This window comes from Bos javanicus, chromosome 17, assembly GCF_032452875.1.
Source record: "Bos javanicus breed banteng chromosome 17, ARS-OSU_banteng_1.0, whole genome shotgun sequence".
NCBI classification, from domain to species: Eukaryota; Metazoa; Chordata; class Mammalia; order Artiodactyla; family Bovidae; genus Bos; species Bos javanicus.
In genome coordinates this window covers 3,890,286-3,910,649 of record NC_083884.1, presented here as the reverse complement: position 1 = coordinate 3,910,649, position 20,364 = coordinate 3,890,286, and the positions used below count along the sequence as shown (strand labels likewise).

Genomic DNA, 20,364 nt, shown 5'->3' with positions numbered 1-20,364 from the left:
AGATTTGGGGTGATGGACATTAAAGCCCTTGGCGCGTCACAGCTCTCGGGTCCTAGACAGATTGTGTTACAGCTCTTAGACAAATCAGTGTTACAGCTCTGTGTTACAGCTCTATTTTATTTAGAAAATCGGGGGCAAATCCATCCTTGAAGCATGAGGGCACGTTTTTATATGTTTTTTCCTCCCCCTGGGCCTGCCCTATGTAAATTGGGCTAGCCAGGAGTGCTGTTTGTTCTACTTGAGGTCCTCACTCCGGTCCTCAGACCTTCCTTTGTTCTATTTTCATGGGCTTTCCCCTTTCTTGTCTTTTAGCCACCACCATTCTGGACTTCTGTTTCCTATTCTAACTACCTAACATTTAGAAGAGGAAATCAGTATAGTATTTCTCCATATACTCAAAGAAATCTTTTGAAGGAAATCAAAGAGAGAATAAACATTGGCATGCTGAAATAACTGTTATTATTATCTTTATGAAAAACTATGAAATCTTCTTCCCCAGATGCCAGAGAAAAAGAGAGACAGGCATTCATCTTTTACTATTTAATTGTTCCATACCTAAATCACTTTCCCTAGGATTCCAGCCCTCTTAAAAAACCTACGTGTTTCATACAACTTCTAGTATATAACTGATAAAATCAGCATAGGAAGCTTAAGAATTATTTATCTGCAAAACTAGATATCAAACATGTCGTCTTACAGTGTTTCTCAGTAAAGACACATTAGTTATCTCACATAACTTTACAGATGAGGCCTATTGAAAGAAAACATAAAGGAAATATTTCTCTAGTTGAATCCCATAGTAACTGCTAAGAAAACCACACCAGATGCCCTCTAGACTCGATGTTAGATCCCTAAACTCTTCTTTCAAAGCCTGGCCACATTACCTACCATGGATGACTTCCGGACAAGCCTCATCAGGATGTGCTCTGCTTTCTTGGAAAGGATAAGAATCTCTGATGAATTCTCTGGTTCATCAGACAGAAAGAGATAGCAGTATATACATATAGGAGCACCAAACTACACCACTATATTTCTGAACCAGTAGCTGTACAAAACAAAATTATTTTAACCATGTTGACAAGCTGCTATATCTAATGACTGTTAAAACTAAATATAAGTATTAACAAATGGAAGAAAGACTTCTGACATCTATTATTTACTTTTATAATAAGAATATTTATATAAAAATTATTAAAATATGTTGCTAAATTACTATATGAAATTTATTATCAGCAAATAACATAATTTTACCTGTGTAAAACCTTTTAAACTGACATTGAGTGGATAAATTATTTCTCATGTAAAGTTACTGTTTGTAGAAGAATATGAAGAAATATATTCAAATTAATCTTCAAAGGTTAATGTCTGTATCTGTACCACGTTACAAGATCATTTTATTTTTAAAGAAGGCCAAGGAAACACATCTTTGGTGGCAACCACACACATTGCTTTATCAGTACTAGCTCTTCATTTAAAACATGCATTTCTGGTTCATTTAATCAAGAATAAATTTGTTTTATTTGACACAGAGTTATGACAAATTTCACTCTTAAGTTCTCATTAGATTTCCAAAAGACACCCTACTAAATTCAAATTATGGCTAACCTCCACAAGTGTGCTTTATGGAGAAAGTGGAGAAATGCATTTCCAACTATATCAGATCTGCAGCCAATTGCTTCACTTTATAACTTGTTTATCCTTCCAAATTTCCCCTCTCTGTTACTTTCTGTCCTATACTCATTCTTTATTCAGTCTTTACTAATTTTGCTTTATAAATAGCAGTATAATCAGCAGTAATGTGACCAGAATGCAGTATATTATATTTCCATTCTTTTTCATATAAACATTTTGGCAGTCAGTCAAGTTCATTGTGACCTTTGGAAATCTAGCCATACAGAAGACCAGGTATGGTAGAATATACACTACTTAATATATACAAACTTAAATCCTGACAGCAAAACGTAGAGGTTAAAAGACAGAGTAACTTATCATTAAGGCTGAAATAAATTTGATAAACTTAAATGAGAGGGTTCTAAAAACCCAGACTAAATTATACCCCTCACTTGTAGATGAATGAACCTCGTCTCAAGGATCTTGCTTTGGAATGTTTTGTCCAGTCATTCGTGACCAATGGGGAGCAGGTGCTCGATATCACCATTGTTTTATATTTGAACTCCATCTGCTGCTTTAGGTTCAAGGCAAGAACCACTCAAAAGTGTCCCAAATAATTCTCCATCTGACAGCAGTGGAGTCATGGCAGGGGCCTGTGTGGTCAGCAGTGAAAGAGATGGGGAAAAACTGGGAGTCATGTCTTCTGGCAGAGAACTGTGATGATAGCGGATGGGGGAGTGTGGGTATTTCTGAAGTACCTGCCTTGAAGTTATGGCTGGCATTCTTGGTGGAACTGCTTTAATCCCAGGTTGGGCTACTGCTGTTATCAAAGGGGGTGGAAAAACAAAAGATTTCTTCTCTTTTGGAATGCCAGGCATATGTAAATGCTCATCCTTTAGTTTTGCAATATCATTAAATACTGAGGCAAGAGGTTGGAATTTGGGTTCCCAACTGAGGAGATAATCCCAGGGATATCTCATCATGACATCATGATCAGAGTCTTTCTGGGTTGAGAGAGCTGCACATCCTGCTTCCTGATCACTTGAAGTAAAGACAGTCTCTTTTCTGACATCAGTCTGGGTGTCCACTTCTACCTCTCTCTTCTTCAGTGGCTGGGGTAAGACATTATTTTGAACATAGGTCATGCCACAGCCCTCGCCTTGATCTCCCTCCTCAAACATATGGCTGGTTTCTGCTGTTTCAGCAGTGACCATCACATCAGTTCCCCCAGACAAACAAGAGAGCTGGTCTGAGTCCCTTGGAATCCCAGAGTCTGGCACCCTGGACTCTTGATCACTCAAAGTTGAGTCATCATCCTTTCTGTAAGGGTGTTCATTTATCTTCTGGATTTCCTTATCTTCTGCAGTCTCTCCTTCCACAGAACAGTGATCACTGGAGTTTGAGTGCCTGTACAGATGTGCAACGTCCTTCTTCATGACTCTTATTAAACTCAACCATTCAGGTGTGGAGTCCACAGGCCCTGCCTTATCACCACTCTCATTAGTTTTCTGGAAGGGTTTCAGTGCACTGGCATCCCTGGTCAGTCTCAAACTGATATCTAAGGATGATGACATTTTCTTTTCTTCATAATTATTTATTGCATCTTTTGGTTTATGTTTTAAAATCAGTACAATTGGAATGAAGACAAGTAACAAAAACACTAGAAAGGAGATGGTGAGACTGATCAAAAAGCTGCTAGCTGATCCTGCAGAATGTTTCCCTTCTGAGGAAAAAGACACATTCACAAAAACAGTACAAGATGTAAACTTGGAGTCCAGTTTGGGGCTATGAGCAATTATCTTCATTTCGATGGTGTCTTCTTTGCCGACTTGACTTTTTATTAGGGGAAGTGCTCTACTCAAATAAATATTTCCATTAGTTTTATTTACTGAAAAGAAAGGAGATGGAGTTTCAAGGGAGTAAAGGATGACTCCGTCAACACCTGCATCTGCATCTGACGCTTCCACTCTGCCAATCAAATGTCTTACATGACTCTTTTCTGGGAGGCTGAAAAAATATTGATCCTGCGTGAAAATGGGTTCAAACTCATCTATCCCCTCAACATCCACCCAAACCACTAAGGAGGCTGTTGAGTCACCCTTGTCTTTGGCCTGAACTATGAGGCAGTATTTGTTGTCATTTTCATAGTCAAGGACTTGCTGGGCACTAATATCCCCTGTTAAAGGGTCAATGAGGAAGAAGTTATGATCATGTGGCATTTCATGAGGGAGAGGACAGGGTGATACAATAGAATAGGTCATGTCTCCATAAGGACCTGCATCAAAATCCAAAGCATTTACAGAACATATGGTGGAGAAAACAGGTAGATTTTCAGGAACAGCACAGTTCAAGTTTGGGAACATAAACTGAGGTGCGTGATCATTATCATCCAGGACATTGACAAACACAATTGCAAAAGAGAAATGCTTCCTTTCCTCATCTGAAGCTTGGACAGTTAGAATGAATTTTATTGTTTCTTCATAATCTAGTGGTTTAATCAAAGAAAGAACTCCAGTTTTTTCTTCTAAGCAAAAATGCTGCTTCTCATTTCCAGAGGTTAAGTAGTAGCTGACTTCTGCATGGGAGCCCACATCGCGGTCACTTGCTGAGACCACAATGATGGGACTCCCTGGAAGGGTACTTTCCTTGATGTGGGCATAATATTCCAGACTGCTGAATGCAGGTGGGTTATCATCCACGTCGAGGACTTCTATCGATACAGTGGCTGAGGAACTCAGTGGAGGGCAACCATGGTCAAACGCCAGAAGGACAAGCTCATGACTGGCAGTTGCTTCTCTGTCCAGATGGTGAAGCAACACTAGATAACCAACTTGCTTATAAGAATATTCTGAATGAATAAAACTAGTTTCCACATGGAAATTGTTCTGTGAATTACCACTGATGATAGAATATTCAACATGTGTGTTTTCACGGGTCCAGTCATGGTCAATGGTTGAGAAGGTGACAAGTGTGCTTCCAACTGGAGTGTCTTCACTTAAGCTAAGATTATAATATTCTATTGCAAACTCAGGGGCATAATTGTTCATATCTTGTATTTCTGTCTCCACTAAGGTAACAGCCTTCAGGTCAGGAAATCCACCATCACTGGCTTCAACAAGAAATCGAATTGTTGATTTTCTCTCCATAAGGAAGACAGGGTTGATAGTAAATATTGTGCCTGAAAAACAACACAGCCTTACAATGTTGTGAAATAAAATTTGTATGATCCTCTTAGTCAGCAAATATTTACTAAAATGTAAAGTTATCTGTTAGATGTGTCATTTAAGTTATAACCAAGGGTAACCCTAAATAGAAAGCTTAAATTATTATATTTATACTTCTGTAACACTTAAGATTCAGAAATATTCATGGGATTCACTCAATTAAATATGTGTGCTGCTTAAAGATTATTTGCCATAATTTTTAAAAAATTCATTTTTTTGTATGGTAAATTGTCCCATTACTACTTTTTAAGGAAAGGTGGCTTCCCAGGTGGCTTAGCAGGTAGAGAATCCACCTGCAATGCATGAAATGCAGGAGATATGTGTTTGATACCTGGGTTGGGAATATCCTCTGGAGAAGGAAATGGCAACCCATTCCAGTATTCTTGCCTGGAGAATCCCATAGACAGAGGAGTCTGGAGGGTTACAGTACATGGGGTTGCAAAGAGTCAGACATGACTGAAGCAACTGAACACACACACATTCTTATTTGAATAATGTATAACCCATTCTACCATCAATAGAAACATGCATAGAGACATTCTGGCATAAATTTCTGGAAATACCAAATGGTATTCATTCAAGTCAAAGGAAAGCAGTAAATATAATAATGCAGACTAACAACTATCGCTTAATTCTAGATAAGTCTTTCCTAAAGCTATGGGTTTATTCAGCAAGTGGATTTTCCCACTATTGATGAAATATATGTAATATATTTTATCATTTTTAAATCCACATTTTAAAATATATGTAATACATTTTTATGATTCTAATATATACATATATATATATGTAAAATGTTTTTCTAAGGTAAATGTGCTTTTAGTACAGCCATGAAGAAAGAAAAAAAAAAACCAGTATCTTTTAAATGCCACATTTCATTAGAGTCCCACTATGAACTCAGCTGACAAGGTAACAGTCAAGATTTTAAAAATGTTCTAATCAATGTCTTACTGTAAAGTTTGTTGCTAATACAAATAAAAAGAAAAGTGCCGCCAGGATTGTGATTTGCTGCAGCCAAGAGAGTGAGACACACGAAGACAGAGGGACGGAAAAGTCAAATTCCTGACATACTTAAATCCACACAGTAGCCATTCATCCACAGGCCATGGGGCTACATTAGCTACTTCTCCCAATTATCACATTCCGAGGGCCTCATACCAGATTCTCCCTTCAGGTAATCCTGAGGTTAACTTTTTAAAATTGAGAATATAATTGACATGCAACATTGTATTAGTCTCCAGTGTATACAACATAAGGATTCAGTATTCATGTAACTGCAAAACTATCAGAGCAGTAAACCTAGTAACAGTAAACCAGTTAACATCCATCTTTCAGAAGTTAACTTCTAAGTCAGCTCTCCCTTGTGAAATGACGCAGTGGTGGGTACAGATGGGGAACACACAGCATAACATGTCCCAATTCAGTTCAGTTGCTCAATCGTGTCTGACTCTTTGCAGCCCCATGCACAGCAGCAGGGCAGTCTTCCCTGTCCATCACCAACTCCCAGAAGCTTGCTTAAACTCATGTCCATCCAGTCGTTGATGCCATCCAACCATCTCATCCTCTGTTGTCCCCTTCTGCTCCTGCCTTCAGGACCCTTTCCCAGCATCAGGGTATTTTCCAATGAGTTAGTTCTTTGCATCAGGTGGCCAAAGTATTGGAGCTTCAGCTTCAGCATCAGTCCTTTCAATGCATATGCAGGACTGATTTCCTTTAGGATTGACTGGTTGGATCTCCTTGTAGTCCAAGGGACTCTCAAGAGTCTTCTCCAGCACCACAGTTCAAAAGCATCAATTCTTTGGCGCTCAGCTTTCTTTATAGTCCAACTCTCACATCCATACGAAAGCCATAGCTTTGGCTAGATGGACCTTTGTCTGCAAAGTAATGTCTGTACTTTTTAAAATGCTGCATAGGTTTGTCATAGCTTTTCTTCTAAGGAGCAACTGTCTTTTAATTTTATGGCTGCAATCATCATCTGCAGTGATTTTGGACTCCAAAAAATAGTCTCTCATTATTTCCACTATTTCCCCATCTATTTCCCATGAAGTGATGGGACCAGATGCCATGATCTTAGTTTTCTGAATGTTGAGCTTTAAGCCAGCTTTTTCACTCTCCTCTTTCACTTTCATCAAGAGGCTTTTTAGTTCCTCTTCACTTTCTGCCATAAGGGTGGTGTCATCTGCATATCTGAGGTTATTGATATTTCTCCTGGCAATCTTGATTCCAGCTTGCTCTTCATCTAGCCTAGTGTTTCTCATGACGTACTCTGCATATAGTTAAATAAGCACAGTGACAATATACAGCCTTGAGGTACATCTTTCCCTGTTTGGAACCAGTCTGTTGTCCCATGTCCAGTTCTAACTGTTGCTTCCTGACCTGCATACAGGTTTCTTAAGAGGCAGGTCAGGTGGTCTGGTATTCCTATCTCTTGAAGAATTTTCCACAGTTTGTTGTGATCCACACAGTCAAAGTCTTTAGCATAGTCAATGAAGCAAAGTAAATACTTTTCTATGATCCAGCAGATGTTAGCAATTTGATCTCTGTTTCTTCCGCCTTTTCTTAATCCAGCTTGAACATCTGGAAGTTCTCAGTTCACATACAGTTGAAGCCTAGCTTGGAGAAATTTCAGCATTACTATGCTGGTGTGTGAGATGAGTGCAATCGTGTGGTAGTTTGAACATCTTTGGCATTGCCTTTCTTTGGGATTGGAATGAAAACTGACCTTTTCCAGTCCTGTGGTCACTGCTGAGTTTTCCAAATTTGCCAGCATATTGAGTGCAGTAATTTTACAGCATCATCTTTTAGGATTTGAAATAGCTCAGCTGGAATTCCATCATCTCCACCAGCTCTGTTTATAGTGATGCTTCCTAAGGCCCACTTGACTTCACATTCCAGGATGTCTGGCTCTAGGTGAGTGATCACACTGTCATGGTTATCTGGGTCATGAAGATCTTTTTTGTATAGTTTCTGTATATTCTTCCACCTCTTCTTAATATCTTCTCCTTCTGTTAGGTCCCTACCATTTCTGTCCTTTATCATGACCATCTTTTCATGAAATGTTTCCATGGTATTTCTAATTTTCTTGAATAGATCTCTAGTCTTTCCCATTTTATTGTTTATCTCTATTTTTTTTTTTTTTGCATTGATCACTTAGAAAGGCTTTCTTATTTCTTCTTTGTGTTCTTTGGAACTCTGCATTCGGAAAGATATATCTTTTCTTTTCTCCTTTGCCTTTCACTTCTCTTCTTTTCTTAGCTGATTATAAGTTCTCCTCAGACAACCATTTATTCTTTTTGTATTTCTTCTCCTTGGGGATGGTTTTGATCACCACCTCCTGTACAGTTTTATAAACCTCCATCTATAGTTCTTCAGGCACTCTATCTATCAGATCTAACCTCTTGAATCTATTTGTCACTTCCACTGTATAATCATAAGGGATTTGATTTAGGTCATATCTGAATGGTCTAGTTGTTTTTCATACTTTCTTCAATTTAATTCTGAATTTGGCAATAAGGAGTTCATGATCTGAGACACAGTCAGCTCCAGATTTTTTTTTTTTTTTTTTGCTGACTGTATAGAGCTTCTCCATCTTTGACTGCAAAGAATATAATCAATCTGGTTTCAGTGTTGACCATCTGGTGATGTCCATGTCCCAGGCCCTGTTATTTTTCTGGCACGTGCTCTGCTATGGACAGTGCTTTATTAATTATTCATCTTTATTAAGTTTGGCTTTTAATGTCTGTTGTTCAGTTGCTAGTTACATCTGACTCTTTGTGATCTCATGGATTTCAGCAAGCCAGGCTTCTCTGTCCTTCACTATCTCCCAGAATGTGCTCAAATTCATGTCTACTGAGTCTGTGATTCCATCCAACCATCTCATCTTCTGTTGCTCCCTTCTCCTCCTGCCTTCAATCTTTCCCAGCATCGGAGTCTTTTCTAATGAGTCAGCTCTTCACATCAGGTGGCCAACATATTGGACCTTCAGCTTCAGCATCAGTCCTTCCAGTGAATATTCAGGGTTGATTTCCTTTAGGATTGACTGGTTTGATCTTCTTGCTGTCCAAGGGACTCTACTTGCTGTTATATTTTCTCTATACGATTCTTAACTTTTCTGTAATCGCTTGCCTGAATGCATTTTACAACCATAAATGTCCTGATCTCTAATAACCAAACAAAGAGCCTAGTGAGGCATCAAAGAAATAAGAACAGCATCAAAACCACAAAACATTCTACTTAATGAGTAAATGTCTCTCAGTCATGTTTGACTTTTTGAAACACTATGGACTGTAGCCTGCCAGGCTACTTTGTCCATGGACTTCTCATGGCAAGGATTTTGGAGTGAGTTGCCATTCCCTTCTCCAGGGAATCTTCCTGATCCAGGGATTGAAGCTGGTGTCCTGCATTGCAGGCAGATTCTTTACCATCTGAGCCACCAGGGAAGCCCACTCCACTTAACAGAGGTGCTCAAAAAACTTTCCTGTTTCAGTTTTTTGTGTTCCTTGTTGAATATATGATACTATTACCCAACTTCTTATACATGGCTTGGGAAAAAAGCTTCCAAATTCTGGTAACACACAGTCTTCAGTTCTAAATGAATCCCTTCCATTTTACTTTGATTCTTATGGAGGCCTGGTTAATTACCCCAACGGTAATCAGACGGCTGAATGAACTGGTGTTTACTATACTGAGGTCTCTGAATTTCTGTGCATTTGCCAGCATTTAATCAATTCCTTTTTCTTTCCAACCATTGAGATGTTGGAGAAGAGAAATAGCACCAGAATTTGCTACCACAGCATCTGACATGAAGAGAAATAAGAAGGTGGTGTCTATGATCCCAGCAGGAGGGCCTGGGGGCTATTTTAGGAATATTTGGAAAGGATTATTTCAGGTTTCCTCTCTGTAACCCAAACCTATGAATGCTACAGCCACTACAAATAACTCACCATTGGTAGGATCAACTGAAAACATCTTGGAAGAGGAGAGGATCCTGTAAGTAATGTTCTCACTGCTTTCCACATCTGTGGCCACAATGGTCAGCACGGGGTGCCCCAGAGGCACCAGTTCTGAAATGGTGACCTGAGGGGGAAAAAAAAAGGGGAGACAGGCCCTGTGCTTAAAGAACGCGGCTATTTTCATGAACAGAGCCAGGACCTGACTCTTTTATTTATTTTGTTTATGGAAGTAACAGAGAACCTGACTTTATTAGGTGTTATTAATTTATAGAGTGGACATACTAAGAAGATTGTGTTAGTAGTTCCAGAATTCAGAAAAACAAAATTAAAAAATTTTGAAAGATGTTTCATGCAGTATTGATTTTTATTATGAAAAATTTCCTTCTAGATTATTTCTGTGTAGTGGAGGATAGCTAATGCATTCACTAATGTATTCACTAATGTTTCATTGCACTGTACATTGTGTAATTATGAGCCTTATGTTACATACTTAAGAAATTGAATTGAATGAGAGATTCAACTCCATATGTACTTCTATTCTCCATGATGCTAAATATAAAACTCTCAGCACCAACTTAGGCAGTAAAAACAGTGAATGCTATCTGTCTGTCTACATTACTTTGTTGACTATGGTTCAGTTTGCATTATTCCCTGTTCTTTCAAGTTTGGTCATGGTCTCAGCATCTCTTTATGCTATTTACCTGGTAAGAATCCTGAGAAAATACTGGTGGGTTATCGTTGACGTCCAGCACGTGGACAGTGACTGTCCCCTCTGTTTGGTGCACCAAATCTGAAATTTGGATCTGCAGCTCATATTTAGTAGCTTCTTCAAAATCCAGTGTTTCAACCAGCACCACTACCCCAGTGTTCCGATCAATAGCAAACTTGGTTCCAGAATTACTCTCTTTGACAAAACTGAAGGTGAAAGCTGGATTCGCATCCACATCATAAACTGATATCCGAGTCACAATCGTGCCAGGCAAAGAATCTGAAATAGTCATGACCACTGTCAGTCTCCATTAAAAGTCATCCTTTGAAATATTTTTCTTTAATAGTTCAATCCAAGCATTTTTATTTTATGTCCAATATGATTTGCTGTTTTTTGGCATGATTTCTCATACAAGGCTCATTACACACTGAATAAAAACTCTGAAGAATTTATGAGCCCAATAAAAGTGAAAACTTACCACTGAGTAGGGAATTGAAGAGGTAGACAATTTTCAATTTTTATATTTCACTTTTTATCATATGTTTATCACACAATCCCAGAACCAAGAAACATTGTAAGTCACTTATTTGCACTATGTTATTTCCATATCAAAATCATATATTCATGGGTGATGTGGGTGGGAAGAAGGTTACTATTCAAAACATTAATACAAAACATAAAATTCTGAAAAGCAAGCAAGATTTAAATGAAAATGTTTGGATCCTGAAGCTAGATACTTAGTTCCTCATATTCATTTTTGTAAAATTATTTCTTTTGACAGGCACACACTGCTTCCTTCTCTTAAAACCCGACTCTCAAAATTATCAAGACTACAGAAAGTATACCTCATACTGGTGATCCCAAAAGATCTCTAATAGTATTCACACACACAAAAATCACAAATAGATGATATGGTAAATATCTCACATAACATACATGTTCTTTAAACTGCCAAGACAGGGACTTTGGTTTGGACTTCATAGGTATGGTACAGGTAGAAAGAAGATTCCAGGACATTTGGAATAATTCCACTGCGTATGAGACTAATAATTTTCATATTTCAAATCTGAACATCCTTGACATGCATCAATTACACTTGACTCCTTCTGGTAAGTTTTGATATACACAGTTTAGTTTTGTGATATATTTATTCTGAGCACATTACTGCATTTTGATTCCAATGTATGTGCTTTAGAATAGCACTTTCAGTAAAAGCAGATGAAAACACATCAAATAGGTGAGAGGTAAAACTAGACAATTTTTTTATTAGTATAATATTTTAAATTATTTAAAATATTTATGCTGCTGCTGCTAAGTCACTTCATTCGTGTTCGACTCTGTGCGACCCCACAGACGGCAGCCCACCAGGCTCCCCCGTCTCTGGGACTCTCCAGGCAAGAACACTGGAGTGGGTTGCCATTTCCTTCTCCAATGCATGAAAGTGAAAAGTGAAAGGGAAGTTGCTCAGTCGTGTCCAACTCTTCGCGACCCCATGGACTGCAGCCTACCAGGCTCCTCCGTCCATGGGATTTTCCAGGCAAGAGTACTGGAGTGGGGTGCCATTGCCTTCTCCTAAAATATTTATAGGTATTCTTATATATAAAAATTGCTGGAATATAGCCCTCTTTGAGCAGTGATGTTTGTAATTTGTTTGGAAAGTGAACATAACAAAATGTTAGGCACATTTTAGGAATAAGTTGGATATTAAGAGTGAAAAGAGAGAGGAGAGTGATGGGCCACTGTCTGCAATTTCAACTATAAAAAGTTGGGTTGGATTCTCTCAGCTTTTGCTTGTCTGAAAAGCTTTTGATCCAGGTTTGATACACGATACTGGATGCTTGGGGTTAGTGCACTGGGACGACCCAGAGGGATGGTATGGGGAGGGAGGAGGGAGGAGGGTTCAGGATGGGGAACACATGTATACCTGTGGCGGATTCATTTTGATATTTGGCAAAACTAATACAATTATGTAAAGTTTAAAAAAAAAAAAAAAAAAAAAAGTTGGGTTGGGTTTTACCAGGACAGCTATTGACCACAGGAAACTTTGAGATCACAGACTATGGAGTCATCATGGAACCCAGAGACCCAAACAATTAAGATTAATCAGCATATCATGTAAAACTTTGTATTTTCAACCTCCACCATTAATGTGATAAAAGTTTTTTGCAGATGTTGAACTTTAGTTTATAGTAGAGGAAAATGATGACTCTGTGCAAAAATCATCCAACTCCTTCACTTATTACTTGTCATTAGTATATTGCAAATAAAACTGAGCAGGGCCCTATGGGGCCTTCCTGGAACAAACCCTCCTCCACCATGGCTTTTCCTTGTCTTTTTTCTATAGAAAAACTTTAGCCAAAGAATAAATTCAGGGAATTCCCTGGAAAGCAGGGGTTTGGACTCCTTGCTTTTGGCCTGGGTTAAATTCCTGGTCAAAGAACTCAGACTCTACAAGCCACCCAGCATGCCCCCATAACAAATAATATTAATAAAATAAACTTAATCAGAGAAATGAAGAGACTCAGAAACAAAGGAAAAACAGTCAAATAGGACAAAATAATAACAGTTCAGTCCTTAAGCAAAGTCAAGGACCTTTAGTTCTTCCTCAAGGGCTATAGATAACATTCTGAGCCATATTCTATGAGCTGTCTTGTAGAGAATAAAACCCCCACCAGGTGGAAGAAGTTAGCTACATGATGACCAGACTGTAGCCATAACATAAGCTATCTGAGAACTGACCTCAAAGAAATGAGAACCAACCAGTCCTGGAACTGAAGATTAACTGGGCTTAAAACAATCAAGATAATGGTCAAATTACCACATGGCTAATTTCAAGATGATCCTCAGAGGTGACTCGGCATGGAGCTCCCTTACTCTAACCATATACCCATGAAGCTCCCCGTTAAAAGCTGTTGCCCCCTATTAGCACTGAGGAATTGGCCTTTGGACACAAGTATGCCTTCTTCCCCAAGTTACTGGCCTCCTGAATAAAGCAACCTTTCCTTTCCAACACTTGCCTCTCGAATATTGGCTTTTAAGTGGTGAGCAGCTGAACCTGAGTTTGGTAACACAAAGATTGATACAGTTATCAGTCTAATAACATCACTTTCTCTCAGGGGAGCTTTAGGGTGACCATCACAGCCAACAAAAGATGCTTCTTCATTGAGCAGATTTCACTTTTAAGAAATGTCTGTATACAAAAGAGGCTGTGTGGAGTAGTGGTTTGACCTTGGGAGAGCAGCTTCCTGCTAGTTTGAATGCAAACCCCAACTTTAACTTTTAACTTCTTTGACATTTTATATTTAATTTTTGACTCTCCGTTTTATATTCTGTAAAATGAAGATAAAAACAATTTATAGTTGTGTGGTTGTTGAGGAATAGTATGCGTACTTAACACAGCATCCAGTTGAAAAAATAGTAGGTGATATACAAGTTAATCAAAACCATTATTTCAAATCACACTTACTTTCGACAATTTCCACTGCTTCAGAGGGGAGAAAAATTGGGGCATTGTCATTTATGTCAGTCACCTGTATCTTGATCACAGTTGTATCAGAAAGCCTGGGCATGCCTTTATCCATTGCTTGTACAATCAAACTGGTTTGGAAAAGAATTAAGGAATGTTATCCATCATCCAGAGAATAAGAAAACCACATAAATATCAAATATCCACTTGAAAATTTTAAAATGAGCTGACTAGCTTTTTTATTTCCCCCCTGACTTTTCTAAAAGGCATCATTTAAAGTTTATTTCATAAGAATGGTAGTCTGAAGTGTATTTTTTGACACATTTAAAGAATCAAATCAATCTTGGTTATTTAAAATAAATGGACTCTCTCTGGGAGACAGACTATAAATTTCAGTCCTTTTCTGCTAAGAACAACTTAAAAAGTACAAACACCAATACCTGTTCTTTGAGTAGACTGCCTCCACTCTGCCACACATGGCCTGAATATTGCTATTGATACATATTTCCATTTTACTGCACCAACAAAAGAGAGAGTCACTAAAAGTTTTGTATTTTTTTTTTCAGATCTAAATTGCAAATCAATCAAAATTGAAGAATCAACAGAGGGCACTGCCATGAATAATACACATGCAAAAGATGCTTTATTGACTAGGACTGTAAAATAGAGGTAAGAGTCCATGATCTGAAAGAATCTACATGTAGTGACTCAGTCTCTCTTGGATGACAGTACAACTTACTTCTCCAGTAACTGACTCAGAAACCTTAGTGTCTTCAGCTTCTCCCTTTCTGTCACCACCCTGACAACATCTAACTCGTTATTAGTCTTATAGATTTTACCACCTGACTATGATTTGGATCAGTGTACCCATCCGTCTCATCCCCACCTCAGAGCCTCAGATGAACTGGTCATCCGACTGACTTCACAGGGACTGAAAGGCTTCCTGGGGCGTGGTACGTTCAGTTTCTTTCTAAAGCAAGACAGTCTCAGGCAAAGCAGGACAAGGTATCTGCTCTAACCTCATCCCCTTACCATCTCTGGCTGGCATGCTGTGTATTCACTATATCTTTCCTCAACTGGAGTGCTTGCTACTCACCAATCTTCCTACTGCAAGTCTCAAATGCTCCTCTTCATCCTCCACTCTGCAACTGCTCAATTGCTTTATCAAAAATTCTGGTTTGAAAACCTGACTCCTCTAATTAAAACCTTTTCTTGGCTTTCCATGTCTACAAGAGGTAATATAAGTCTTAAGCACGTACACATAGCCTTCTGGGATATAGCTTCTGCCTGGAATTCCTATGTCTACACCCCTTTGGTCTTTCAAAGCTAACATCTCTGTAAGCTTTCCCTGGCATCTCATCTGATTTGGGTGCCCCTTTCTCTGCCCCATAGCACCCTGCACATTCTTCCACCATAGCAATCATCATTCTTTCTTCTTAATGACTTATGTGTCTACCTCTCCTATAAATTCCTCAAGGACAGATGTCTTGGTTATTTGGATTTCTTTAATATATGTTGATGTTGGTTTCTCAAGATTTGCTCAAGATTATAAATATATCAGATGACACAGCTAGGATTTAAGTACAGGTCTTAGTTGACTGGAAATTTGTGCTCCACTGTCTGATACTTTTCGACGTATCTCTCTTCCTGTCTATATATCACACTCTAAGGTATAATCATTAGCTTTCCACTGCCTTCTAAACACTATGAGTTACAGGAGAGTATCTGAGTAATAAAGTAAGTTGTCAATTGGAAGAGGATCTTCCTTTCAGAAGTGGAATTCGTCTTAGCCAGCTGGTGATACTATCCGTTGAGAAACTGAGTCTTTCTTCTTTATTGACTAGGACTGTAAAGTAGAACTAAAAGTCCATGATCTGAAAGAATCAACACGTAGTGATTCAATCTCTCTTGGATGACGGTACAACTTGCTTCTCCAGTAACTGACTCAGAAACCTTATTAGTGTCTTCAACTTCTCCCTTTCTGTCACCACCCTGACACACTTCTACTCACCACCCTGAATCACACTTCTACTTTCTTTCCCATTCTTAGCTTACCTGATAAGTGTTCTTTTTCTTCCAACCTTAAATTTTTAAAATCATGTAAAATAGATTAGAGATACCAAGGGAAGATTTCATGCAAAGATGGGCTCAATAAAGGACAGAAATGGTAGAGACCTAAAAGAAGCATAAGAGATTAAGAAGAGGTGGCAAGAATACACAGAACTGTACAAGAACAGATCTTCATGACCAAGGTAATCATGATGGTGTGATCACTCACCTAGGGCCAGACATTCTGGAATGTGAAGTCAAGTGGGCCTTAGGAAGCATCAAAACAAACAAAGTTAGGGGTGGTGGTGATTCCAGTTGAGCTATTTCAAATCCTGAAAGATGATGCTGTGAAAGTGCTGCACTCAATATGCCAGCAATTTTGGAAAACTCAGCAGTGGCCACAGGACTGGAAAAGTCAGTTTTCATTCCAATCCCAAAGAAAGGCAATGTCAAAAAATGATCAAACTACCGCACAATTGCACTCATCTCACACACTAGTAAATTAATGCTCAAAATTCTCCAAGCCAGGCTTCAGCAATTCATGAACCATGAACTTCCAGATGTTCAAGCTGGTTTTAGAAAAGGCAGAGGAACCAGAGATCAATTTGCCAACATCTGCTGGATCATTGAAAAAGCAAGAGAGTTCCAGAAAAACATCTATTTCTGCTTTCTTGACTATGCCAAAGCCTTTGACTGTGTGGATCACAATAAACTGTGGAAAATTCTGAAAGATATGGGAATACCAGACCACCTGACCTGCCTCTTGAGAAACCTGTATGCAAGTCAGGAAGCAATAGTTAGAACTGGACATGGAACAACAGACTGGTTCCAAATAGGAAAAGGAGTACGTCAAGGCTGTATATTGTCACCCTGCTTATTTAACTTATATGCAGAGTACATCATGAGAAACACTGGGCTGGAGGAAGTACAAGCTGGAATCAAGATTTCCAGGAGAAATATCAATAACCTCAGATATGCAGATGACACACCCTTATGGCAGAAAGTGAAGAAGAACTAAAGAGCTTCTTGATGAAAGTGAAAGAGGAGAGTGAAAAAGTTGGCTTAAAGCTCAACATTCAGAAAACTAAGATCATGGCATCCAGTCCCATCACTTCATGGCAAATAGATGGGGAAACAATGGAAACCATGTCAGACTTTATTTTTTGGGGCTCCAAAATCACTGCAGATGGTGACTTAAGCCATGAAATTAAAAGATGCATACTCCTTGAAAGGTAGGTTATGACCAACCTAGATAGCATATTCAAAAGCAGAGATATTACTTTGCCAACAAAGGTCCATCTAGTCAAGGCTATGGTTTTTCCAGTGGTCATATATGGATGTGAGAGTTGGACTATAAAGAAAGCTGAGTGATGAAGAACTGATGCTTTTGAACTGTGGTGTTGAAGAAGACTCTTGAGAGGTCCTTGGACTGCAAGGAGATCAAACCAGTCCATCCTAAAGGAGATCAGTCCTGGGTGTTCATTGGCAGGACTGATGTTGAAGCTGAAACTCCAATACTTTGGCCACCTGATGCGAAGAGCTGACTCATTTGAAAAGATCCTGATGCTGGGAAAGATTGAAGGCAGGAGGAGAAGGGGACAACAGAGGGTGAGATGGTTGGATGGCATCACCGATTCAATGGACATGGGTTTGGGTGGACTCCGGGAATTGGTGATGGACAGGTAGGCCTGGCATGCTGTTGTTCATGGGATCACAAAGAGTCAGACACGACTGAGTGACTGAACTGAACTGAAAAAAGCATCAACTTTTTGTTGGTTTAAATTCCACTTAGTAGGAAATAATCACTGCTTATCTATGGTTCACAAAGCATACAGGCTGCCTTCTATACTACTGAAGTTGGGCCATCATTAGAACAACTACTTAAATTTCACACTTTAAGAGCCTAGAAATAATTCCCTGTTGAAAGTCTGTTTTGTTAGCATGAACGTAAGTCAGGTACATATGGAAAAATTTTACTAAAAATAATTGACTCATCATATTCTCTGCCCCTGCTGCCTGCCCCTCCCCAGTATCACAGTAAAGTCTCAGCCAAGATATTAAAGTTATGGCTCTGTTGATTCTTCCTCTGTGGTCATAAGGACTCTTATTTTCACACTATTACAATTTCAGGGGTTCTATATAATGCCTATATAGTGTTAAAAAGCAAGATTCTTTGACATAGACACAAATATGATTCTGTTTCAAAACAAAAGGACAAGTCAAAGGTTTCTCAGTGGCTTGAGGCACAAATGAAGAATTATGGAGGTAGATCCACTGAAATTCTATACATAACTTCTATGAGACCTCAAGTTTTCTGTGATGGCTCTTTGGCAAGCTTTGCAAAATTCTTGGCTGTTGTCAGCCCAACTGGCCCCATGTTCCAAAACTATTGCCCTGATTAGCATATCAGCAGAGAGGATAAATGAAGTTCACCAGATAAAAACAGTCCCATTCTAGTTCAGAGCATAGTTCTCCTAATCTACCAGTGGTGGGAAGCTGCTTTTTATCATGTTACATTTTAAATGAGACTTCAATCAGGCAGATTCTTTTCTGATTGCCTTAATACCTAAGACAGTGATAGAGGATTTTTCAAAACTCTCTCTCAACAGTTTATTAAATATATTCCCAGAACTAAATGTTTCTTCTGTAATTCCAAGAGAAACGAAACATCAGTCAATATCATAACACCTCTGAAAGGAAGAGCTATAACTTCTGGTTATATCTACACAGGTTTTATTTCCTATTCCTCTAGGGATTCTGCTATAACAATGGCAAAAGAACTTAGAATAAGGTATATGTTGATAAGGCTAAAAAGAAATGGGTGAAGGTATTAGTGAGTGGAACGGGTGAGAAGTTTCAACACATGTCTGAAAAATGCAAGCAGACTGAGAAGCGGTTAAAGATGTGTGTGAGTGTGTGCGTGCATGTATGTGTGTGTGCGCACGCGCATGCGTGTACATGTGTGCACACTCTTAGTCATGTCTGACTCTTTGAGACCCCACTGACTGTAGCCTGTCAGGCTCTTCTGTCCATGAAATTTTCCAGGCAAGAATACAATGCTGGAGTGGGTTGCATTTGTTACTCCAGTGGTCTTCTTGATCCAGGGATTGAACCCACATCTCTTGCATCTCCTGTACTGGCAGGTGGATTCTTTACTACTGTGTCACCTGGGAAGTCAGGTGGCAGAGGAATGCATAGATTAAAATGCATCCTGCATTTGAAGGAAGACAAGGATGAGTGAGAAACAGATTTGCCCCCACATAACCAAGGAGAGGCTCAAAACATGGCAATATGCAGAGTGAGATACTGAGCTAAAAATAGCTTAAAAGATTAAATTCAAAATATAGAACAATCAAGATCACTTGCCCATTTTTTTCACTCCCAGGCAAAACAATGTCTGATGTTCATACTCAGTAATGTTGAGGGACTGTCCCTGAAGAAATGAAATCTCCTCCTAAAGGGGAAAAACCCTCTCTATATATTGTTATTTACATGTCATCCTGCAAAGTAGTCAAGTTCTTCTCTGGTTCATCTGAAAGCCAAGCATGCTGGTCAATGAGATTCATCAGGAGATTCTGACTTTGATATTGCCTCACTTAGGACCAAGGATGGTTATTTATTCACAGAAAGTCTCTCACATGAATAAAAGAGGATAAACTAGACAAGCAGAAGAAATAAATCCAGAGGACACAGAGATTTTGAAAGAGCAAAAGACTAGGTAAAAATAATTCCAACTAATGTCTTCGGAGAGCTATCATAACACATAAATAAGAACAAGATGCTATGGAAAAGCTCAAAGATTAAGAAAGAGTTGTTGAAAATTATAAAATATATAATATTCAAAAAATTTTAAACTAAAAACAACAAAAAAAGAAAGTTTAGAAGGTTATAATTAAGAAAATCTCCCAGAAAAATAAAACAACAAAATAAACCCCCACACAACAAGAAATGGAAAGTAGAGAATAAAGAATCAGTGACAAAGGATCAATCCTGGCAGCCTAACACTTGACTGAATAGGATCCAGGAAAAAGAAACCGGGTACAGTAAACAAAACAAAACAAAACCAATAAACAGAAGGGAGGTAATTATCAGTGAAATAATACCAAAAAATAGAACATTTATCCTCATTAAAAGACTACATCAAGTACTCAGCACAAGGAAATACCCACACTAAAGTACATAATCACAACATGTCTAAACATTGCAGATGAAATAACCTGAGAATCTCCACAGAAAGTGCAAAAAAAAAAAAAAAAAATCCATGTACCAAACATATTAGAATGGCATCAGACTTCTCAAAAGCAGAACTGAGTTTTAAAAGATAAAAGAAAAATGCCTTCAAAAATCTAAAAG

The 20,364-nt window shown here is 38.6% G+C and overlaps 1 protein-coding gene across 1 annotated transcript in view; it reads right to left on the bottom strand.

The window, feature by feature from the left end:
• Positions 1–1,358: 1,358 nt before the first annotated feature.
• The window catches only part of LOC133229263 (protocadherin-23-like), a 127,531-nt gene continuing 108,525 nt past the window's right edge, over positions 1,359–20,364 (bottom strand). The window contains exons 16-19 of the mRNA XM_061385768.1: positions 13,963–14,093; positions 10,489–10,775; positions 9,779–9,911; positions 1,359–4,789 (exon numbers count right to left, since the gene is read on the bottom strand). Coding sequence (XP_061241752.1) covers positions 2,163–4,789; positions 9,779–9,911; positions 10,489–10,775; positions 13,963–14,093 — 3,178 coding nt within the window. The 3' untranslated portion in view covers positions 1,359–2,162. The remainder of the gene's footprint in view (positions 4,790–9,778; positions 9,912–10,488; positions 10,776–13,962; positions 14,094–20,364) is intronic.